This window comes from Talpa occidentalis, unplaced genomic scaffold (genome assembly GCF_014898055.3).
Source record: "Talpa occidentalis isolate TD23 unplaced genomic scaffold, MPIMG_talOcc4v2.1 talOcc4.16, whole genome shotgun sequence".
NCBI lineage: Eukaryota > Metazoa > Chordata > Mammalia > Eulipotyphla > Talpidae > Talpa > Talpa occidentalis.
Genome location: NW_023601653.1, coordinates 14831431 through 14857181, shown reverse-complemented (window position 1 = coordinate 14857181; position 25751 = coordinate 14831431). Strand labels below are relative to the sequence as shown.

Sequence of the window (25751 nt, the reverse complement as noted above, 5' to 3'; positions counted from 1 at the left end):
GAGGTAGGGCCTAAGATTTTGCATTTCGAACAAAAACAGATGTTGCTGATGCTGCTAGTGTGGGGACTACACTTTGAGAACTACTGCTCAAAAAAGCAGTCGATCGAATTGATTGAAAGTCATTGTCAGAATCCTCTGCCGCTATGCATGTAAACTCAATTGAGCCACATCCTACGTTAACTTAGACAGAAGTGAATTTACCAAAACACGCTGTTCTCCACTTGACAAGTGATTTTCAAAATCCTTAGTTTTCACTTAGCTGCAGCTCTTGATCTTCAGAGCAATTAACAAGAATTATTTAATTCTCTCATGGTTTCTCAGGGACTCTGAAAGTATAAAATATCCTCCACATAAAACAAAGAGTTCAGGTCATAAAGACAGATTGGAGAGTTACCTCTAGAATAGATGTTGATCAGATAAACCCAGGGTCATGCTGAAGATGCCTGGTTCCTCCTAACAGCCCCCCAATTCTCCCTAAAGTAGGAACACATTCAAGATGTTAAGTATATGCTCCTCAGACGATCACACACTTTCAAGAACTGCTTTTGTGTGTGTGAACTGGAACATGCGTTTTGAAAGGCAATTTGGCAATACTTATTGAAAGTTTCAAGATAGGTGTGTATTATCCATTGACCTGGTTATATAAGAAAAAACACACTTTTCTATCTGTCACTTTCAAGCACAACTTCAGTGTGTGAGAGTGTGTGTGTGTGCACGCGTGCTCAGGGACATCCTGCTTCCTCCAGGAGGCAATGTGGTGCAATGAAAAAAAGGAAAAGGAGGGTACTGGGACTCTTGTTTATCCTACCCTTTCCTAGCTGTCTGGGTAGGTGATTAACTTCCCCATGTCCTAGTTTCCTCATCTATAAAATGGGTTTGTTAACTTAGCATCGACTTTATAGAGCTGCTGTGAGTGCCTAGCACGCAGTGTACTTCAATCGATTTTAGCTATTACTGTTATTCTGAGGACAAATACTCTCATTTACCTTCCCATGGGAATAAGCCAAATCAAAATCTGAGCATAACTGAATAAACTCTGAGCTACATAAGAGGCTGCAACATGAACATTCAGTAGAGCAATGCATCAGGGCCAATGGCAATGAACCCAATCAACACGTTTAGAAAAGAGAGCTTAACACACAAGTGGGATTAAAGGCAGAAAAGGTTCATGAAATCTAGTAATGTAGAGTCATGAGGGTGTAAAATGGGAGAAAAGCCAATAACAAGAGCAATAAAAACAAACATAAAAAACAAAGAGAGCAAGGATATGAAGATGATAGGGGATAACATAGTTGGGACTGTTTAGTCTTCAGTTGGGTAGGCCCCGAGGGACATGTTCACAAAAGCACACAAGCAAAGCTCAGCATTTGCTGAGAAGTTAGAAATGTGACTGTTTTTTTTGTGTATTGTTATTTTAACACCCCTCCCCCCATTTAGGGGCTTATACTTGTATTTATATGGCTGGTGTGCTACTTGGGAGAGAGGAAAAGATAAACTATTTGATCCTTCCTTAAAACTTGGGTAGCAGAGACTTTTCAAGAAGAGTTGTTTTTTCCCAACCTGGTTCCCTAATTAAGCAATTTCTGAAATGATTTCTGAAAATGACGGTTGCTCATAGGCAGGACTTGTATTAGGACAGAAGAACTAAACATGATGGCAGTTTGAGCCTGTTCTTTGGAAAGAGGTTTTCTTGATTTCATATTTCCATGGAATGCTAAAATCTAACTTTTTTCATGCTTTCCAATCCATTTTCCACCACTAATTTATTTCCTTAGAAGCAAAAGGAAAAAAAAAGATAGTCTTCACACTTCAACGGAGGCACTGATAATTATTTGGAAATCTGTATGTTTAGAAATGCAACTTTAGAATAGCTTCCAGATTGAAAATTTAAAAATCATACATGCTAAGTGAAGTAGACTCAATGAGAAGTCTCAACGATGGAAGATCTTTCTAAACCCTATGATTTGGAAATAAAGGCTCCCAAAGTGGAGGATTCGCTGAATTCCTGACTAAAAAATAATTTTTAAAATATTTCCTTTCATATATCTGGAGGGCAGATTGCTACCTTATAGTTGAAAACAGGTATGACTTTTGGGTTTTTTTTTTTTTTTATAAGGGAAATTTCTTTGAGCACAAACACCTGTGAACAATACTAGTTGCCAATTATGGAATTCAAGAAAGTAAGATCTCAGAGAGCATTAAATTAAATGTAACGGCCTACTTCATACAGTAGCAGATGTTTCCTAACGGTATATTTAATTGGGAAAGTGATAGAGAATGGTATCTTAGTGATAACTGTACCCTAGGGCAAAATTCAGGGCTGGAGGATGGGGTATATATAAGTCTAGGAAGACAAATTTGCATGGTAGAACCTCATCTGGCCAGAGTAAATTTTTTATTTCACCAGACAGTGCACAATTTAGACTCTCTGAAGTCAGAGCTACACATACCAAAGAGAACACTGAAGGCCACATCTGTGCATTTCCTGCTTTGTAAAGTTCATTCCTGTGGGTACCTTATTTAAAAGAGGAAACTTCTAGTCCATTTAGGAGCAAACTACCTTCCCCAAAGATAAAACTGAAAAATTATATTATCTATAGCCATCTTATCTACAGTTTTCCTTTTCCATCCCCTCCCCCTTTTGGTGACAGCCTTTAAAAACTGGAAAGAAGAGGAGATGACAAAGCGTTTGAATAGTGGCTCACATGTCGTGTCCACAGAAAACCAGGGCAGGGATGGGGACACTGGCATTATCATTGCAAGGAAATGAATGAAATAATCCAAAGCAAACCCATCCATTGAAATGATATTCAAACTCTGGGAGGAAGAGGTCATCGCCTCCTGAGATTTAACTGAGCTAGATCCCTTACATGCACTGGCTGATCTAAGCATCGCGACCTCCCTACGAGGTAGCTGTTACACAGCAGGCTCTGGGGACACCATGTATACGGCCCTGCCTTCGAGAGGGAGCAGGAGTGACCAGACCAGGCATGAGGTGTAACAAAGGTCCTGTGTTCTATGGGGAGCGTGTTCAGGGGACATGGAGTTCAGGATCCCGGAGCTAATGTCCCTCACGAATCTTTTCAGGAATGAAGCGTTTCTGAGGTCGGGCTTAGCTGGAAATCCCACCAGCATAGAAGGTAGCACTAAATGAATATGTTTAGATTAAATAGCTTTCTTACAATTCCTCACATATTACTATGTTTCAGATTTTGTCTTTAATCAGCAATGTCTGCAACGCTGTAAGGGAACTATGCAGCCAAGGAGTGAAATAAAGAATGTGCTCTAATGTGTACTGTAGACTCTAGTTAATAACTTATCAATATCGGTCATAAGTGTGACAGGTGTTCCCGTGGATGCAAGACGTTGGTTAACAGGGAAACTGGGAAAGGTGTCGGGAGAGGGAGCATATACATGGAAACTCTCTCTGCTTTATGCTCAGTTTTTTTGCTAAACCTAAAGCTACTCTAAAGATAGAGTATTAGTTAAAAAAATCTTAAGACAGTGTGAGGGGGAAAAAGACTGATTAACCTGAACAGAGTAAGGAGTGATTCCACATTGTCGAAAGATGTGGATTACTCTCATCTCATCCATGTTGGTTTATTATGGCATACTTTTCTTTTGCTTTTTTTTAATATTCTATATTATGGCATATTTTTAATTGAAATAGTATGTGCATAATAAAACGACAGGAAATGAGTGTAGACTTATTTTTATTTCAGAACTGGAGAGGACCTGAGAGACGAATAAAATGGTTTAGATAAACTTAGAAATTAAACAATTGTAACTGTCAAACATTCCAAATGTTTTCGAGAAGGGAAAACTGTGAGTGTGTTAAAAGTAAGTGGTGTGGAAAAAAAACATTTTATAGTGTCTAAAGATGCCATAAAACTCTCCAGCAATTTTTATGTATGTTAACACACTGAAAAGTACCCCAAATTGCTACATATGTCTGCACCTGATTTAATTTAGCTGGTGGTAATCTTACAGACTCTGAGGGTTCCTGAAGCTCTTAGCAACATAAATGATCTCTACTTTTTCAGCTATTTTAAAAATCAGGACAATCAATATTTCTCTGGTTCCTGAGAGAGGTGGTACAGTCCTGGGATTCGGGAGACAGCCTAGGTTCAAATCCAGCTTCTAATACTTGCTGGCTGGGTGACCCAGGGCCAGTTACTTAATGTTCCTTGGCCTTTCCTTTCTCATATGTAAAGTGGACACGGCAGTAACATTTATCTCGAGAGTGACTCAGTGCACATAACTCAGGCAGGGATTGGCATCCAGCTCTCCGGTGTTAACTCTTAATGAGTCTCAGTAGACTGATTTTAGGAGACCACAACTGGGCACCATTTTCAAGACCATCCACATGACCTTGCAGGCTGAAGGCACTGTGAAGTCACTGCTACGGGGATGCTGCTGCTGCTCTGGGGGAATTAAAGTTAACATCTTGGTCTCCTCCACTGGATAGTGAACTCAGTGAGAGCAGGAGCCCAATTGTACTCATCTATGTTAACAAAGTACATGTAAGGGCCTTCCCTGGTGGCGCAAGGGGTTAAGCACCGCACTATGGAGCAATCTGTAGCCTCTGCAGGACAAGTTCGATTCCCGGCCGGCCAGGGAGCAACCCACATGGCGAGCAGACCTCTCCTGTCTCGCCCACTGCTCCCCTCAGCGGTCAATCTGCCCGTTCTGTTCCCCACTCTGTCTCTGGTGAATCCTCTCACCCCCTGCATCTCTGGTCTGTACCCCAGCACTTGTATGCATAAATAAAAAAACTTAAAAAACAAAACAAAAAACAAAGTATATTTAAGGAAATATTTCTCAGAATAAGCAACCACAATGATTTAATTCTTACTGGGAAAGACCTTTTACTTTCAGCTAAGATGTGTACTGTTTACCTGAAAGTTTTTTTTTCCTAATGAGAAAAGTAAACCGCTTTGGGTTTAATCTACAATACTTTGGTCTAATGACATTACTGCATATCAACGTTTAAGGTCATCTGTGTTCTAAGGTATTTCTTGTAGGAAGACCTGATTATATAGGGCTCATTTCCCTGAAAACAGCCACTTCAGGTTACCTGCAAGCTGAGACCTACACCCTCTTTATTCTGTGAGAATTCTATTTCACAATACAATAGTTCTAGGTAACAGATGCAACCTTTTGGTTTTGAAGCTACTGTATTGAAGACTGAGATTTATTTAATCAAGATGGGAAATAAAGGGTTGTGATATCCCAAGAAGCAAAAAATAGTTCCCATTTTCATGTAAAGTACCCAAAATAAACACCAAGGGCAGAAAACCAGAAAAATACCCCAATGGAAAAAAGAATGACTTCTAAATAGCCAGTCTTTCTGTTTCATTTTAAGCAGCCAACAAGTATTTAACTAAATCATTTTCCACTAAAACTATTAAGATGGCTTTGCTATTGGTATCAGAACAGAATTTCAGAACCACTTAATTTCAAGAAATTGACTGAAATTCAAATCACCAATCTGGTGTATTTTAAATGGAGCTTTATGCACTATTTAGTCTGATTACAGCATTGAAGTAGCTGGACTCATAATCTAGTTAACAGTATTAAATCAGAGATGCCAAATTAATATCTTATCCATGTTGATGAAAATCTCTAAGATTATTGTGAGGATTGGTGACTGAAAATCTATCCCATTTTCTCATTGTTCATTGGTGACATAATTTAGATCAAATATATGTTTAGAATACATATATATTTAGAATTATAAAACCAGCAGGAACCCTGGAGGGTTCTAGTCCAATATCCAAATCATTACCTGACTTTATCAATGTTTCTATTTTCTAAATAAGAAAGCAAGGAGAATCTTAAAAATGTGGGTTCTAGAGTCAGAGAGACTTGAGTTCTAGTCCCAGGTGGGCATGTTATTCACTGTGTGCCATTATTTAATCTATTTTAGCCTCAGTTTTTTCATCTGTCAATGGAGAAATGACAGTACTAATTTCAGTCTTGTGGTAAAGACAAAATGAAATAAACAAGCAAAATACTCAGCCAGGAAGATGAGCATATCGTAACTATTCAGTAAATGTCATCATGGATTATTGTTTTGACTGTAAATCACCTCCTAAGGCAAGTAAGTAAGCAGCAACAGAAGCAGAACTTACAGTTTTCACACCTATCAGTTTTTTTCATCTAAACACAGTCCCTGCGATAAAGTTATTGCCACAGATAACGCAAGTATGATTCCACACCCAATAGAAGGGTAACTATTTTAGTCTTTCTGATACTGAAACAATCAAAATAATTAATTCAGCAGTCAAATATGGAGATTTCAATTTCAAACATGTTTAGTTTTCCAGGAGTAATGGATATCACCTGTTACTTTCATAACTAATTTAACTCAATTACATGCTCTTAAATATTTCCCGCCGAAAGGTGTGCATATAAAAAATGACACGTTATTATTAACCACAGACAAAAGTTAGGAATCACTAATGACCTTAAATTTGACTGGCTAGTTGCTGTATTCAATAATTCCAATACTTGTCATCTGTACTGTTGGTCAAATAGCACCATACCCTCTATACGTCTGCGTTGGAGGAAGCTTAAATGTGGTCTGCAGTATTAGCGAGATTTGGTTGGGCTAATGCAAACTCCGAGGAATCTAGCAGCCTACACCTACAATGGCAATACATCTGCAATGGCCATTGTAATCAACCTTCACTGTCCTCACAGGATTCAACTCAGAGTTAAATATTTTTCCTATTAAAAAAAGTTGAATAATTAATAAGTCTTATAAGGAACATTAGCTTTATGTAATATGTTACCGACACTTCTGCACTGGATAATTTTTAGTTAATTGGTGATATTTCCAGTAGATATTCTCAGACTGCCAAGAGGATGCTTAAAACACTTTCCTGTATTAAACCTAGTGTTTTTCTCCTAATCTGGAAAATTACAACATAAATGAAATTTTAAATATTAACAGTAAATGTAATATAGTATAAATATATCAAATGTACATCAACAAAACACAGTGAGATAAGCTCAAAAGGAAACATGCACAAAACCAAAACACCTTTTTATGTAACACCAATGTGATTCAGCAGACCAACAGATGAAGAAAACAGTAATTTGAAAAGTGGCAATTTGTATGCATACCCGGTATTTAGTATTTCAGTGACTAGAAATAAAGTGGTTTGGCAAACTTACCCGCATTTTTGCACAAGCATCTTGGGTTGATTCTGTCCCCCTGAGCTCTTTTATGAGCATAGAACCTAAATACTAAAATACAAAAAATTTCAGTGACTTATGGAATACAGAGTAAAAATATGAGTAGCCATTTAAAGACAAATTGTGAAAGTATTACTGGACTAGATTTTTCAGCTGTACATTGTTGCATGTCTTTTAAAAACCAACAGTAACTAATCTTAACAAGTAAGTGCATTTATAGAGAGAATGCAGCAGAATTCACCATAGTTCTGGAAGTTGAAAATCGCTCTTTATTACAAAACTGCAGCATTTTCTAAAGATGCCATCTTTCAAATCGTATTTAACTGCAAAATGGGGCATCTAAAAATGTTTTCCCTTTTTTTTTTTTGAGGCAGCAATGTCTGCAAAAATAAATCACACTACTATCTCTGTAATTACAGGGTTGTATGAGACAGCTGAGAAGCTAAGCAACATGCACCCCATTTGGGCTTAGTTGCATAGGTAATTAACATTAGGCTGTTCTTAGGCTGAGATGCAGTTTTGAACCTTTTTCATTCACAGCTGTGTGCCCTACACTTTATCCACCTGAGAAGGGGGTTGGGGATGTGCAGAGGAAGATCATCATTCCTGAGTAGGAATGATGGAAGAGTTGCTGGGAGAGTTGAGTCCTTGTTGCAAATGGACACTGGGGGGCTGAGTGGAGGTAGGAGGATGACAAAGTCTCCCAGAACTATCAACCACTGTGCATTAGGTGACTGGACGCCAGGCTGCCTTGGTACAAAACACTTAGGCTACAAGTTCTGGCTGGGACAAACTGTTTAGCAAAATGTTTGCCTTTCTACCAGATAATTCTTCCTCAACCTTTTAAACCCTTAACAGGGTTCTTTCCTTTTGTCATTTTTTTCCTCCCTAATTTCTTAAAAAAAAAAAAAAAAAAAGCTTGAAGTGTGTAGGGTCAGGAATGGACACAGTGCAGGTTTTCTGATCCAGCAGACCCGGTAAAACAGGAGTCAGAGTCCTGGAACCCTCAGTGGCTTTTTTGCAGGCTTTTATTTGGATTTACCTGGTACATGGCAGGCAGGGGCGCTGGGGGGCCGGGAGGCTGGCAGGCCTCCTAGCCCCCAGCAAGTCTTTACTCTTTCTGGGCTCTCCAGCCTTCTCTCTGCTTCTTTGCTCTCGGCTTCTCTGCTTCTCTCGGCTTCTGCTGGCATCCCCGTGATGCTGCCCTTAAAAGCCCAGTCTTAGCCCAGGTAAATCCCATCTACGCATGCCCACACCCTACTCCAGGTGCCCGCCATCAGGCATGCACTCAGGACCGCAAGGATCCATCATCTATCCTGATGGTGGGAGGGCAGAAAAGCCTGACATTTTTTCCTTACCCTACCATGTGATTTAAAAATGGAATTAAAATAACTAGGTAAGGATACTTCTTGATATAACTGTTGAAAGAGAGACCCTGGCACTCTATAAAGAAAGGGGCTGGGAATCAGTACTGTCCCCTGGGAAAGACCCCCATGGAAGATGGACACGCAGGGCCAGACAGGAGGGGCCTGAACAAAGGCGTGTTCAGAAAGGTCCAGAGATTTGGCACTTGAGCTTTGGAGGAGGAAGGCATTTCAATCCTACAGTTTGGGGACGATTACTATTGAAACTAACCCAGCGCTTCAAGGCAGATAAGCTGTAGAAGGTGCAGATAGCACAAGATGAAAAAAAGAATAGGATACAGCTGCAGGGTGTGATCCCACACCACTAAACCATCCAGTGCTGTAAACCGATGCTACCTCAATTAAAAAGAAAGAAAAAAAAAGGGCTCAATTACCATCAGAAGACCAGAATGCGTCCATCTTAATCAAATTAAGGAAAATGGTCTGGTGAGAGCCTTGTCTTTTAAGATATCAGGAAAGTTTGTCCTAATTTAAACGTTTCTTTTTAAGAGAAGCAGTTGCAAGGAGCTGCAGAGGCCTCAGCCACTTTTCCTGCTGTCGTCATGACAACCACCACCTGCCCCCAAACCTAGGGGATCTTTCAAACATGCACTTGTTCATATTACTCACAATTCTCAGGTAAGCCTGATACCCTCTCCTATGAACAAAACAAAACAAAACCCAAAACCCAAAACACGAACCACCCAGTAATACATAATCCTAAGGATCCCAATAAAAAGAATCTGGTACTTATATAAAGCAGAATACCCAGTGTTTTAAGATCACTGGTGAGTGAGGAGAGAAGTCTATTGTGTTTTATTTACAATAATTTCCATTTCAAGACTGCACCTCATTAATTTTCATTTCAAACATACAGTTCAATAAGAAGGCAAAACAAGAGTGTAAACTTGTAAGATTAAAATGTTACAAAGCCCTGTTTGCACTTTGTGGATAGAAGGCTACCTTTAGAAAAAGAAAGGGAAAACATTTTAGAAATTGCAAAGATGGACATTTTGGTATATTTTCAATATAAAAAAGGGAATAATCCAGCAATAGATAGTCTATCCCCATTAGTACCCAAATACTGGATTGTGGGTAACTTACAAAAGCTTTGTAATCACACGATTGGAAGATGAGCTTTTCCGGGTGGTGTTGCCAGTATTGCACTGGAGTTGAGGCGGTGGCTTCATTTGGAGGTCGCAAGGTAATGGAAGGTTCTCCCCAGTCTCCTGTCTGAAAATCACATTTATTCTAGAGGTAATATGAGCAGTAGGCAAAGTTCATTCCCTACAGCTAAGCCTGTGCTCACCTTAGGCATGTGTACTGTCAATATGAAAAATGGGTGTACTCTCTCTATAAAATTTACTATTTACTATTTATTATGGTTTTACATGTATTAGCATCATATTTTCCAAAGCTGAGTTAATTCTGAGGTGTGAAAGAAGGTGAATTATTTTTAGAATGATATCCTAAACTAAGTAATTTTAAGATTAAACATATTCATAAAGGATTTACACGTTCATCATTTTCTGTTACAACAGAAAAGAACAATCTGACTTTTCTGTTTTTTAAACTTCAGTTTGAAATTTTGAGTTTGACTTGCTCGTACATTCAGAATATACAGTTGTATGAATTTCTATTCCCAAATATGACATGTATCATGTACTGTGAATCATTTTATAGCTCTGGAGAAAAGGTACTTGTAAGAAAGATACTAAAGAAAATTTTATAAGACAAATTTAGTCATGGATGACAAGTTGTTTCCCTCATCTGAATTCATTTGTTTTTATATGCCACTGTGATAGCTGGGGTCTTCAGCTACCCTTCTCAGATAACCTAACGTATAAATAAAGATCTGATATTTAAATACCAAGCTTCATCAGAGGCACATATGCATATACTGAGGATTCTCATTCAGAACACAAGCACACACCCGCAGGATAGCATATCCTATAATACGCATGCTCACTAAGATGGACCTAGGCCAGAAGGACACCCACTTCTCTTACCATTTTCCTTGGGGTTAGCCTTACTTTAATAGTGTAGCGCCAGCATCTATAGTGAAAGGCCTGTGCTGGTGTTTCCTTTCTGGGCGCTAGTCTGATTTAGATACTATACATGGGAGGTTTTGTACTCTTCACTGGTAAAGATTCAGATTTTTCACAACTTCTTCCTTTTCAAATGGATGTAACTAAAACTAGAAAACGGGCAACTCTGCAGAGGTACTCACTTCTAACCTGGATCTGGCTGGTCTTAGAGGATGAGGAAAAAGACCTTCCTCAGGAGTTGGAAGAACGCAAGAGGCCTCATGTGCTCCAAATTCAGATAAACCCTTGCTAGAGACCTTGTTCTATAGAACACTAGCAGAAGGCTTGACCCTGTTGGATTTCTTAAAGAGATTATCAAGGAGTCTAGGGTAAGTATGCAAAATCTTAGATACAGGTGTATCTTTCTGGGGAGAGAGAAACTCCATAGCTTTCATTAACTTCTTTGAAAGGATCTAGAAAACCCCAAATGTTTGGAACCCCCAACATAAAGAACCACAGTTTTCTAGGTGTAGCTTACATAGTGTGTGTGTTGGGGTGGGGGGTGTCAAGGAATTCTAATTTTCTGTGCAGCTTGTATTTAAGTAGAATAGGAAGTGGCCCCCAGTGCTGGAAAATGATAGGCAAAGACGTTGCCATCTGGAAATTTCTAACTGACTTTGAAAAACCTGAAGAAAATTTTATAGCCCCTCAGGCATGCTCTTTAGGTATTTTCATAGGGACAGAGAGTTGAAAGCTTTTCTCCTTGAGATGGTGACTCCTAACACAGGAGGAATGAACTTAGCACTAGGCCAGTAGAACCTTCTAGTCCTCTCTCACGCTGAGCTACTCTGTGTTGGGTTTCTTCTAGTTGCTGATTTATTGGTGTACAGCTGTCCCAACTCTTTAGATATTAAGACTTTACCTGGAATATTTACTTTAGCACATCTTTTTCTATTTCATAACACATTCCTGAGTCATTCCTGAGTCTTTTTATTACATTTAATGCATGTTTATTTTGTAAAAGCAATAACTGACTGAGTGCAATTAGTTATAGAATTAATTTTTTTTGGCTTCTAATGTTAATCTTTCCCTTCTCCTTTAAATGTCTACATCTTTATTATCTTTTCTGTTTTTATTTGAATTAGTTGTGCTACTATGAAAAAAGAACTAGTTGTGATACTCTGAAAAGAGAACTATAAAATTCAAAATGCAGGGTATGTGGATTTTAATATTATTTTGAAGCTGGGTGTGATAACCTTTAGGTGGTAAGAGTCACAACTCTGGAAACATGCAGCTGTGAGTTCTTTATTCAGAACTCTCCCCAAATCTAGCAAATCATCCTCTGAGCCTCCCGCCATCCCCACTAGCCTTCTTCCCCCAACCTCCCCCCTCCCTTGATAAAGCAACAACAACACAGCAAACAGGTGTTGTACATTGAAGTCACAGGTGACACTGTTAACAGAACAACAGAAGTTTGCACGCAACTTCGTGGAATGATACAACAGGAGGAGCTGGCTGACATCAAAAGATCCTTCGATCCAGTGTCTGCGGATGTGACAACTCAAACCAAGCATCTTGGCTCCATGTTTCCCTGCCATTGTTTAGCTGAGATAGGCCTGGCAGAGCACAACAGGTAGTTTTTGAGAAAGCCTGAACAGACAGGAGCTGGGGGTATCATGGGTTCTGGGGCATGGGTTGGGAAAGGGTTGGGGGTGTGGAGGGGTGGGGTGAAGCTGGGGTTCTGGGGTATTTCAGATGTTAGTATATTAAGCATGCAAATCATATGCAAACTCATTCTCTGACTGTTGAATTAACTCAGGCACTTTCACAATTAAATTTCAATGTGAGTTCCATACACTTAAAGCAGAACTACAGCCAAATGCTGATCCAAATATTTACATTATCCACATAAGTTGTAGCAGCCATAGCACCTCCGGCTGGAGAGCATCCCCCTGTGGTAGCTGATAACCCCTGGAGACCAGTAGCAAAATCACTGAGCTGTAGGCAGCACCATCCTCTGCTCTCCTATGACTCCACTTTGTCCAGAAACCACAAACCACCTGCTTTGAATTCAGAATGATCTGACAGGGCCTCCCCCACATGCTCTGGTGGGAGATAATTACAGGGAAGAAAAATGTAATCCTTAATTTTCTTTGTGGTCTTGAGATACTGCTCTCGTCCAAATATTTAAAATTCTCTACAGGGACTGAATTTACCTTCGTGGAAACAGAAACTGAGTTTTGTCATACTTCTGCTATTTCTAGAAATTTGTTTTCCAACAGAGGGAAAAGTGTTCTTAAGATTGAATTAATAAGAAAATTAATTTCTTTTCATTCTGGAAATTCACCAACTTATTTGTTTAACCTTAGATTTAAGAATATTTTGAAGATTCTGTTTGCAAGTGTTGATTTTTTGTTCTGGAATTATTTTCATGGGAAGGAATGAACTTGGCATCCAACTATTGTAAAGGGCAGGCTTGCCCCTGGGATGCTGTTTTACCTGTTCAAAAATAATAATTCAGAGAACAAGGGTGCCTTAGGTTTCAACTCTCCTGGAGGTTGAATTAGAGCAGAAATAGCTGTAAAGGGCTAGGCAGAGCTGTGTCTATATGGAGTAGCTGAAGAGATCGAAAAGCAAATAAGGGTTTTTGCCTCATACATAAAATAATTTCAATCTGTGAAGCCCAGTATTAGATGTTATTAAATAGTACATTCGGACCTACATATGCTTGTATTTCTTTAGGTAAATTAAAGAAATTAGTTTAATAATTTACCAGTTTTAAAAAATGTTTTTTAAATAAGATGAAATTTAAACAAGACTAAAATATCTTTTGCCTCAAATAATGGTTAGTAACAGTAGATCTGAACATGGTTAACAATGACACAATAATATTTAATTAAAATAACAATAAATGGGAAATGTTTGGAATAATAAATTTTGTCATTTTTCAATGATTACTTATGGGCAGGCACTTTAGAGGGCTTAAGTAGTTACAGAAAAGAAATTAAGATGATTCAAGGCACTCTTACTAAATGTCTTTAGGCTACCCCTTTAGAGTTTAAAATGCTCAGGAGAAAACTCTTCCTTTAGGTTTATTTATTGAGTGATCGCAATGGTCCAAAGATTTGGTCATGGCTTAAAACCTTGTTTACTCAATATGTATTTCCTTTAGGATATCAACTGAACAGAAGAATGCACATCATTAACTATCCCTTCAAACCCACATAAAAATGAACCTTCAAATATAAAGGAAAAAATGAGATTAGAGCTTTAATTTGAGAGTCGATTCTATTTAAGAGCTATTTACCAACTGTCAACTAGAAACTCATAGTCTGGCTGAGTGTGAAGGACTATCATTGAGTCATACCTAATATAATGTAATTAAGTCAAATGTCACTCATGCCACCAGATAAAAAGTGTAAAATCAATAGCTGAATTTAGTTATAGCACCCACACATATATCCACAAAGGTCTACAGATCATTTTATTGAATGGCAGATTCAAAATGCAGCTCTTAAACTTTGCATTATTTCAAAAACCTCATGGTCTTGGTTCATATGTACCAGGTACCTAAGGCAAATGCCAGAACATGCTGTTATCTAGGTCTTTCTCCTGAAGCAAGATTACATAAGCTATTGTACATGCTCTAAGGATAAAAAGGGGAAACATCATTTCTAGTCTTATCTTCTTGTTGAGGAAAAGTTTCGTAAGCTGTCAGTAAATAATTCAAAATCACGATTATGACTTTACTTTCTAACCCGAGTAGAAAGGTATGGTATCTTCCAAGCCTTCTATTATTTTTAAAAAAAATTTTAAAATTAGGGTTTAATTGATTTTTTTAAATAGAAGCTTTTAAATCTTTTCTACTAGGAACTGCTTCCACCTACCTGCCTGTAAATTTAGATCTGAATATTAACAAACATTATTCTCTATTTCATCAGAACACTTAATGAAAAAATAAATTGGTTTTAAATGACAATTGTTATTTTAAGGTTTTACTTTCAATAATTCTGACAAATATCACAGCATACCTAAGATATATGTGACTACATTAACTTTCCATTATCTCTAAGACTTTGAAGAATGCTACATACAGCACTATGCTTACAGATATATATGAATATTTTGATGTGCATGTAAGGAAAGACCTCCTACAAACACACACACACGAAAGCAGGATGTTGCTGTAGTTCTTTTAAAAAGTCTTCAAGAGTAACGAATGCTGGTTTGGTCAACTGCAGTTGGCTATACTGAATTTGTTCCTTTGGATGAAAAAGAGCAGAGATGGCCACTTCTGAATGCAAAAAAGCACTTGTCAGCATTTGCAGGTTCAGGAGAAACTGCTGGACCACTGGGGGCACCAGAACCAGGCAAAGTACAGACACCATCGTCCCCAAGAGCCAGAAGTCCCATGCATAGGAGGAAGGGTGTATCTGATGTGGCACCCCAAAAGAGGCCCTTCACATGCCACTCCAAGAGCTCTGCTTAGTGCTTAGTGATTCTCAACCAAATGCCTTGATCTTGGCTCAGACAGCAGGCTACCCAATGGGAAAATTTAATAGGATTGTATTTAAAAATAGAAAATAGGGGAAAAACCCAAACATTTAGAGTGTTTGCTTTCCAAATGAAAATGAATTTTTAAAAAGTACACAAAGGTGAAATGTGAACTTTTGAATACTAAGCAGCTCAGAGTAAAGTGGGTCGCGATTTCACACACATTCCAAAGATCAATTCAGTATTTTCAAATGGAAAAAGGCTGAGAACCACTTTGAAGCCATAATGGAGCCTCTCTCGGCTATACTCCTCCCTCGTTTGCATAAAATTTATACAGAATTGCATGCAAATCAGACTCAGGTACTTCTCATAAGTGAAGTGCAAGAACTTTTGAAAACTGTCAGACACAAAGGAGTGAAGATCCCACAGATATGCAGAAGGACAAAACGGGGAAGAAGAACAGCCATCTACACATGCGTGTATCAAACACATCAATTTACAATTTACCCTTTTCCTTTTTCCTGCAAAAGCAAGTTAATGCAGACACCTGGGATGAAAGCCAAAACTCACACCGGACAGATTTGAACCATGGACTTTAGAACCAAGTATGTTTGTCATTTTAGGACAATGTTTGCAACATCAAGTAGTCACAAGGCACAGTCAACGAATATAATAGACAATCTCAGGAGCCATTAGACATCACGGATTTTCCGCATTGCCAGGACATGGTACCTGTAGCTACTGACAACATTTTGCAACACATTACATGGTAGCAAGTTCAGGAAGAAAAACATAACCATTTATAACCTTACATTATGAACCTGATGGATTGCTGAGAAAGGAAATCCAGCGTTCTGATTCGTCCATATTTCACAGACAGACGACTGCTGATATAAACAGAAAACTATCTTATCTTGTCAATATTTAAAACATGACAGCTACCAAAGCAGCATCCAGGAAGGGAAGCAGGAATACAGTAAAAGGCAAAGAAACATGTTTCTTGGAAAAAAAAAAAACCACAACAAACAAAAATCCAAAACTTAAAAAATGTTTTGGGGTGGTGTCCAAGGTTTAATAACTGACTTCCAAGTCATTCATGTGCTCAAGAATATTTTGGGGTGGCTGGAAAAAAGAGACCGTTAGGCATTAGTTTTATTTCAAGGGAAAGTGCTTCACATCTTGGAAAAAGCAAACGGTAGCTTACATTTGTCAAAGGGAATGGAACAAGGTCCCTCTTCATGTCATTCATTTCAGAGAATAAATATTTCCATGAGGTTCAAGAAAGATGGGAAACACCCTTTCATACAGGTTAAACATTTTTGTTTTCTTATCTTTAATGCCCAAGAACAAACAATGCAATAAAGCGACTTTATTGTGATTGAGTCATTGCTCCGTGTGATAAACCCAGAAGATTTTTCCCTCCAGACTTCTCAAGGGCAAGCTCTGTGGTTAGCAAAGGAAGTGTCAGGTTTACACCCAGCAGGTGCAGGAGGGAGGCTGTAGCAGAGAGAGGTTGGGGGTGGGAAGCTCAGTTCTGTCATTCAAGCAGAAACTTTGGGAAACAGCAAGTGAGCCTCAGGGGTCAGCTCCACACCAGACTCTGCACCACACTATTCACAATTAGTAAGTAGCAGTGTTAAAAGGCAATGTTTGCTAACAACCAAATGCCAAATGAATCCCCTCTCCCCCGCCACCGCCACTCCAGTTATAGCAGAATTCACCAAATAAACCTACAAGGATCCCAGCTCGACCTTTACAGAGTACTTTTCCTGAATCCCACCACTCTGAAGACACTGTGAAATTGAATCACAGAAAATGGCACAGTGCCTAAACTATTCGGTAAGCACTGTGAATATTCCCAGAATCACAAGCAGACCGTACAAAGATCAGTGCAGGAAGGAGATAAGAACATAACCACCATATGTTTAGAAACCTGGAAAAAAGTAACATCATCAGCAAATGAGTGAGGGAAATAAAAGCTGATCTTTGGCCCGACCTCCACTCCCAGGCACGCCCACCAGGTATTTCACATTTCTCTGTCCAGTTACAATAGTCTCTCCATACACACCTATACCTTTGGTTTCCATCCTTTCTGTCATATGGAAGGTTTCTGGGGACAGACTGTCAGGTCTCCCAGTCTGGATAATGGCTCCATGCTTTAGTAGGGCAGCCATCTTCACTGGCACAAAACACACTTTGAGGGTTACCGAGACCTTTTCAGCACCCTCCCCCCTAGTTCTGAGCTAATTCTTGTACACAATTCACACCTTCGAGATGCTCAGTCTTTTTGTGCTAGAAGTAACCCGGGACTACCTGTCACCTGTTGGATGACGACACTGACTTGGGGAGGGGTGAAGGGCTTGCTCAGGGCACACAGGGGACTGTCACAGCAGCCACCGCTGGGAAAGCTGGGAGGGTGCACCAGCCCTGGCACTGACCTCACCAGAAGCCCGAGGGACTCCCCAGTTATATGCAACTTGTTCTGAAACTAATCCATATACGTGCAACCAATTCATGAAACAGTCTCAACTTCCTAGGAACCCAAATACTTCAAAGTTTTTGTTGTTCCCCAAAGGGACCTTGCTGGTCCCCAGGCCACTGAACCCTGTGGGCATTTGGGCACAAGTCTTGGCCACTGTGAGTTACAAGAACTCATTTTGTATAAAACTCCAATATCATATTGATTCAAAGTCTGCCCTCCCTCACTATTGGCCAGTTCTGGGACTTAACAAGCTCGAGGTGGGTAAGAGGCTTGATCCACATTTTGCCTTCTTCCTGTTCTTCTCCTGGAGCAGAGAGGGGTGGGGGGCACATTCACCCCAAGCTCCTTCACAGCCCTACTTGGGGAGGTGGACAACGACCTCTTTCATATGTGGCTGTGACTGAATTTTCTACAATGGCAGCCTCTGCTTCTCAGAGCAGTGCTAACCAGGCCTCAAAGCTTTATGACCCCAAGCCAGGTCAGACTTCCTCCCTCTGTCAGGGCTTTGCTGGGTAGGGGGATGGGCCCCCACTGTTGTGAGAAATCTGGCTCCAGCTTGGCTCCCTCACCCCCACTCAGCCCTTCCAGCACCTCGACAGGCCCCCTGCACAGGACACAGAGGGGAGGGGATGAGCCCAGCCCATCAGCATCCCACCTGCTCCCCACCTGCATCTCCTTCACGAGGCAGGCTGCTCAGGGACCACTCCCCTTCTCTGCCAGGGCACTGCCTTCCGATTCCCTCTTCCTCAGCTCAGATGTGCTTCCAGGAGTCCAGCTGTGGGAGGGGAAGCCAGTTTGCTGTCTGGCCGGCTCCCTCACTGTGCATGGGCATCCCTGTGGGTGCTCCTCTCACCAAGCAGGAGCGGAGTGTCTGGGCACGCGGTCTCCCACGGGGAAGGAGGAAAAACCTCAGCTCTCTCTGCAGTGACTCAGCTCATTCCCAGCCCTGCCCCAGCACCAGCCCTCCTTGCATGCACAGGAGCTGATGCTGACGGCGCAGGATTCATGAGCTCTTGGCGCGCCCTGGTCACTCCTGTATGGGCAGCTTTCTCTTGGGAATGTGAGGACTTCGTGCCTACAGGAAAATTCCCACTTAACATCCAGGTACACGAATCCATCTTCCCACCGTCACAGACAGTGATCAGAGAGTTAGGAGGGAAGAGAGGGTCTCACGCCATCCTTGTTTTCTTTTACAAAGTCCATATTAAAATTTTCTCAGTGAAGGAAAAAGCCCCACCCCTCTCATAAACCAAAGCGAGCTACTATGTGGCTTCCATGTGTTCTCAAGGACTCCCAATAACTATTTTCATTTATTAGCTGTTTCAAGCTTAGAAAAAGTAAAACCTCTATAATTTCCAATAATGAAGTGACTCAAAGCAAATGGCAAAAAGTCGGGTTTTTAAACCAGAGTTTAAAATAAAGGCAGTTAATTATGTCCTAGTTAGGAAGGTTGTTGACTTGAAAAGCTAGTACATTGCAGATATCACCGTAATTCTGTTGTCAGAAAAGACGTGATCATGCTCGCAGCAGTCAGTTGGGATGGACGAGCTGTAAAGGGCGTCTTCACGTTATGAAAAGGTTTTTCTTCTAGACATACGGATATTACGCTGAATGCCAGAATGACTTTTAAGTGCAAGAGAATTGCCACTGCAGAATTTCATGATATTTAAGGAGATCATATTCCAGGGTGCAAGATATACTGCACTACTGAGTTTTGAAAAGTTCTGAAGAAGAAAACCCCAGCAATTAAATGTCATTTGGGGCCCAAATTCTTAGAATAGTAGTGATGGAAATCTAAGTTTTAATTAAGCTTTTGCATGTCTTCATCTGTAAAGAAGAGCAGCACAGGGCTTGACCTACTTCTTTCCCCAGGTTGTGGTGCAGCCCATGGTGGCTTCAGGAGAGAGGGAACTTTCACAGCTCAGATTCTAGAACAGAGTTGGCCACCAAACGTATTAACTGAATGAACCGAGTCAGTGAGTGTGTTGAATAGTAAAGCCAAAGGTAAAGTGCTACAGGAACATTAATTACTGCTGTCTGCTGTAGCTGATCTACTTTGCTGGTGCCACTGATGCCTTCAGCCAACTGCATCACTTCTGCTAGAATGCACCAGAAATTACCCTTGCAGACTTCTTAGAAAAGTTCTCATTTTTCCTGATAAAGGCTGAAGCAGGGCTGCCAGTGAGAAGGGACATTTGTAACCAGCACACCCCTATAGGAAAGGGGTAGTTTGTAAAGAGCTTGGAAGTAATTAGGTTAAAAGATGTTGAACACCCTCTGCAATTTCATTTGCTTATTAATTTTCTCTCAATGCCTTTTATCCATATATACTCCAAAAGGTTTATTTGAACCCGAATTACCATGAAATCCAAATAAATGGTGACTAAGACTTACAAGTCTTACAAGTGAGATAGTTATGTGTATTTTTTAATGATGAAGCTAACACACATTTATATTGAAAGTGTATAATTTTATCATTTGTTCAGCCCTTTCTCCTGATTCTGGAAGTATCTGCTTAAAAAGCAACACATACATCTCGTCTTGTTAACATCCTGTATCTCAAGTTACCACGAATCCAGTTCAGAAAATAAAACACATTTGCATTCAAATCTAAGAACAAGATAAAAAAAAAAATCACCTATCTCCAAAGTTTTCCTTTGAAGGTGAACTTCTTTTCTGCTCAGTTGGTAGCAATCGATTCTAATGAATTCTCCTTCATCAACTGTCTCACTCTCTTCACTGGAACATTCTCAGAAAGTGCTACAACGTCTTCCACTAAAGCCCAACAGAACCCTTTCTTTGACCCCACATCCTCCTCAAGCTTCTGCTCAATTCCTGTCCTTTTTTTAAGTGAAACTCCTCAAGAGGGGTCTCCATGGTCTTCACTTTTTAACCCCTGTCCTCACCTGAGCCCACTCTATGGAAACTGCTTTTCCCAGTAACCTCTGCAAACCCACCTTCCATTTTCCTTGCCCTCCCATTACACCAGACCACACCTTCCATTTCTCAGCCTCCTTTGTTGGATCCTAAGTTGGATCCTATGACCTGTTCCTCCGATCCCAGGGGGCATCAGTCTTTTCCCTTCTCTGGCTACACCAGATTCTTTCATCCCGTCCTGATGCCCCAAATTGTATTTCCAGTGCAGACCTCTGAACTCCAGACTCAGATATCGTCACACCTCTGCTATTTAACAGATGCCTTAACCTCACATTAAATGCCCCCCACCAAGCTCCTGAGCTCACTTTCCCTATTAGCTTTCTTTTCTCAGCAAATGACACCTTCTTTCTCCCAGCTGCCCAGTCTCAAGATGCTGGAGCTGTCTCTTTGTGCACATGTCATCTTCAACCTAGAGGCAAATCCTATGGAATCTACTTCTAAAATCTTGTCACCCTCCTGTCACTACCTGGTCACAGTCACTACCTTTTGCTCACTTGGGTTATTTCATTAGCTTCTTAATCCTTGCCTAGATGATCTATTTACACTCTGCTCCATTAACTCAGAAGCAAATTCAGAGTCCTAACAATGGTCAGGAAGACCCCCGCCCCCCTCCAGCCATACCCACCTCACCTTGCTTCCCTCCACTCCCCTCTCCTTGCATTCAGCCACTTGGCTTCTGACAGCAAAGCACACTCTTGCTTCAAAGCCTCTGCATCTGTTTCCCCTTCTGCCTGAGATGTTCTTTCTCCAGACCCTGCAGGACCAAAGTCCTCATTTCCTCCAGGTTCTACCCCTAATGTCCCCTTTCCTGAGCATCCCGGAAGACGCATCCAGACCGTGTCTAGCCCTTCACACTGTAAAAGAATTGTTTTTTCAAGCAGAAATTTCAACAAAGCTTAGAGCATATGAACTTGTCTCCCTGGCACTCTGAAACACATTCAAAGAAAGTTACTGCCCTTCTGCTGGGTGCAGGGCATGGTCCCCAAGCTAGTAGAGATCAGCCCTGATTTTAGTTAATGTCTGTAGAACAGGAATGGTATGGACATGATCCTTTTCCCACTGTCAGGACCAGTGATAACTGGTATTGAGGGGCTGATAACTGGTATTGGTGGATCTGGGAACAGAGTGTGTTGAGATAGCTCCATCTACTCAATGCTACCAACCAGGCTCTGAAAAACTTCTGGGGGCCCTGCTGATGCCACGTGGCTAGTTTAGTAAGGAAACTTGTATGAATAGAGCCTTCCAGTCAGATTCGATCAGAGATGAAATTTTCTGCCTTGTTCTAGCCCTGAAAAAAATGGCTTTTCCTCTGTTTTTCTTTTATGTTTGTCATCATTCTTTCCCACTTTGCAGTGTTCAGAAATTGACCAGAAAGAAGCCAACGAGAAATAAGAACAGCTCAGAGTGAAGGCTCAGGGAATAATGAAGTTTGTTCCTTACTTGGATGACAGCAGTTCTAAAAATAAAATAAAAACGAACCTGGAGGGTGAATGAAACAGCTTTAAAGGCAAAAGAAAAAAGGGCATCCTAATCAAGGCAGCCTCCGACAGTCACCAGCACCCTTAGCAACTCCTTGAGCAGAGCTCAAAGGAGACAGACTCCATCTGTCAAGGGATGAGTCCAACTCGAGTAGAGGAATAAGGCACCAGCCACCTTGAAAGCATCTTTTCTTCCAGGGGTGACAACCCTGAGGCTTCCTCTTCCATGGACACCAAATGAACCCTCTGCCTGGAAATGAGGAAATCAGACTCTTTTATCTCTCCTGATACAGGTCATCAGTGTCTCATTTCTTCTGCCCCACTGTTGAGGACATGGGAACGATTGTCTTTCCTCCCAGGAGACTTCTGGGATATGTATATGACCCTCTAACGACTCCGTGTGAATCTTCTGTTCAACTACATTGGGAACCACAAGTTCAAGGTTTCTTACCACTGACCCTGCTCATAAAAAAACTTCAGATCAACTATTTTGGAGGGACTGCTGGACTCTATTGCCTGCAAATTACTGCTTCCCTTTGTTTCTCCACCCTTCTGAAGAGCAGGCCCTCTTGAGACCTTCATGATCATGAATCTGCCCCTCCTCCCCTGAGTCTGGGGACACTGACAGATCACTAATCACCTGCTGGAATGCAAAGCCAGGCCAACAGTTGTTTCTCCACGTGTGACCTGCTATTGCTGGTGTCAGCATCACCCAAATGAGCGAATATGGGAGGCAGTAAATAGCACATTTGGTTTGGTTCCATCATAAGTGCACTGGCATGATACAAACTCCGATCTCAACTGCTGCCCGTCCAGACTCAGTTATCTCTTTTTTCCTCCTGTTCTTTCTTCCTCCCTCCTCCCTTCCTTCCTAACTCTGATTCTGGTACTCAGAGCACATAAAATAGGCCCGCCTCTGCCAAAGCAGGAGTGAACTACTGGCTGTGTGATTCCGGGTATTCATTTGTAGACATAGTATATAACTTGCATTCCTTAATATAACAGTTGTAGTCCTAAATGACATTACACAATTATTTATGAAATCTCCTCACAGTAAAAAATAGAGCAGAGCAGAGGAAAAAAATGGAGCACTGCCTGAACACTCCAGATCTTGTACAGCTCCCAAGATTCCAGGATATTGCATGGACTTTAAGTCAGTTGGGATTGTGCTGTTTATTGCAATATGGGCTCTTTTTCTTGTCTGACCTCAAATTTGGGGTGCCATCAATACAGAAACAGTTTCCAGGATGACTGAAAAAGCAGAAATGAATGATTATTCACAAAAGCTGTGATCAGGTTTTTATATCCTAACGTGAGTTACTGCAAAGAAACTCAATTTAATGAAGTGATATTATTCTTTGCCTGTAACATCTCTTTAAAATATACATTATGTTCTCTTCTTGCAAATGAAGGCTGTCATTTTCTTTATTTAAACTCATTTATTAATTCTATGTTCAATACTGCTTCCTGCCGCTGGTAAAAATGACAACCCCATTCATTCAAAGACATTTAATGAGATCTTACTATTTCCTCATTCCATGCTTGTGAAACATACAGAAAGACAAGTTGAGTGAATGATCTCCTTGAATGACGCTAAACTAAAAGGTCCCTGGTGGAGACTACACAGCCATCTTCTTAGGTCTGCTTTGTTCAACACCAAAATCAGTAAACTGATGGATTCCTTGAAAGGCATGCTTGGGAGGGGAAGCTCTTAAAACCAGCATGTTACACAGCTGGGAAGTTCACAGATACATGAGTATTGACCAAATTTTGAAAATATCTTGCTAGATTACGATTGTTGGATAAACAACTTGATAAAACTGTTGTAGCAGAGAAGGAATGGTGTAAATGTAAAATCTTGTGCATGTGCACCACGCACGCACACATGGGTGAGGGCTAAGAAGGGAGGCGTGGCTCAAGGCCATTGGGAAAGCCTTCTTAAGCAGACGCCGTGTAGCTCAGTGCCACTTATCCAATGCTATGGTGAGGAGCTGGAAACGGTTAGCACAGAGAGGTTGTCTTTAGTCTCAGAGAACTATTCTCAGGACAAGGAAGCAGATTTATGCTTTGCTGTTTCAGAGACAGCATTAACTATATAGGAGTTTTAGGCAGGTTCATTTCAATTCATACAATTCTATCAATTAGAACTTTCCCAGTCATGATGGTGTGGAAGTTTAAGCAGAAGCTTGTGGCTGGCTGTTAAGGATGTTGGAGGGGGTGTTACATCAAGAGACTGGACTAGGTAGATTTTGGGGGGCCTTTTCCCACCCTAAAATTCTCTGCTTTTCTTTAAAGGAATAGAAGACTCTCTCAGCCAAAGACTAAGACTCTCACAAATCTTTGTGAGGCTGCACTCAAACCTCATTAAAACAGAAACCCAGAAAGAAAGGGAGTCTCATCATTTCACAAGTGTTTATGTGAAGAAATGCTTGCTACTCCTGATTTGTAAAGGATGAAAAATTGGATTCCAGAGTGAGAGATTTTCTTCAAATACAAAGTTTTGTCCTACTATCTTAGAGGCTGAATTCTCTTTTCACCTTGAATTCACACAAGCTATTGGATATAAATAGAATTTGTCAGAGGACTCAAAAGTATTGCAATGGAGCCTTTTGGGGTTCTAGAATTTCTAGAATGTGTCTTGTCTGCTGGTACCCAGTTTGTAGAGACAGACTGGGGTGCTCATCAATACACTGGTACAAATGAGGCTGTGAACTGCCTGGGCTTGAGTGGTGTCTGCACTGAGTGGCTGTGGGGAAGCAATAAAAACGTTCCTATTTCTTCATTGTAAAGCTGGATGAATCAAGGCTGGTTCTCACCATGATGAAGAACCACCAGATATAAGCTAGATAGCTGATAAGCCATCTTTCCAGCAGCTATTTCCCTAAAAGATTTGAGACCATCCTAAATAGTGTTTAAGCTGGAGTCCTAGGATCCCAGGGTTTTGGGGTGCCTATAACCTTTTATAAAGTAAACTGGTCAACAAGTATTTGTGGAGTGCTTACTACAGAAAATTAAAAAAAATGACAAAGGCAGAGTCAGGCCTTGCCGCTACATAGCCAACACACATTTTATCACAAGGGATATAAACTAATATATTCTAACCTGAAACAGAATGATATATTTTGATATATGCTAATTCACAACTGTTAATGCATTTAAGTATGGGTATCATCCATAAATCCTTTCCAAGCAGCTTCCATGCTAATTAGGTTATGAGAGAGATAGGAACTTCTTGTTCTGTGTTTACATTTGAAAGAACTATTGTTTCCACATCAGTGAAAGGTATTAGTTTAGGCTTATGAGTTGGAAAAGAGAAATAGTTTCGTAAAATATAGCTAAATATTATGAGCTTTCTTTTAAAATACATTTATTCCTAGTTCCATTTGAAAAAGTGCAATGTAGAAGAAAAGAAGTTATCTCAAAATAATTTAATACTTTCTGAAACAACCCAAATATAATGGGTTGTATTATATTATAAACTGAACTATAAAGCTAAATAGCTTTATAGTTTGTAAAATGCTTTGACAAATACCACTCTCTAAAGCTAAATAGCTATATAGTTTGTAAAATGCTTTGACAAATACTACTCTCTTTGTGACTCACAACAGTGATGTGAGGTGGGTATGAATAACACTTTAGATGAGAAAAACAAGACTCTGAGTAGCTAAGAGGTTTGTTCAAAGGTATGGAGGTAATAGATATCAAAGATAGGAATTTTAACCCTGTT

The 25751-nt window shown here is 40.3% G+C and overlaps 1 protein-coding gene across 1 annotated transcript in view; it reads right to left on the bottom strand.

The window, feature by feature from the left end:
• The window catches only part of ANKS1B (ankyrin repeat and sterile alpha motif domain containing 1B), a 793190-nt gene that overhangs the window by 34542 nt on the left and 732897 nt on the right, over positions 1–25751 (bottom strand). Inside the window, exons 22-24 of the mRNA XM_037513805.2 lie at positions 15940–16011; positions 9711–9839; positions 7183–7254 (exon numbers count right to left, since the gene is read on the bottom strand). Coding sequence (XP_037369702.2) covers positions 7183–7254; positions 9711–9839; positions 15940–16011 — 273 coding nt within the window. The remainder of the gene's footprint in view (positions 1–7182; positions 7255–9710; positions 9840–15939; positions 16012–25751) is intronic.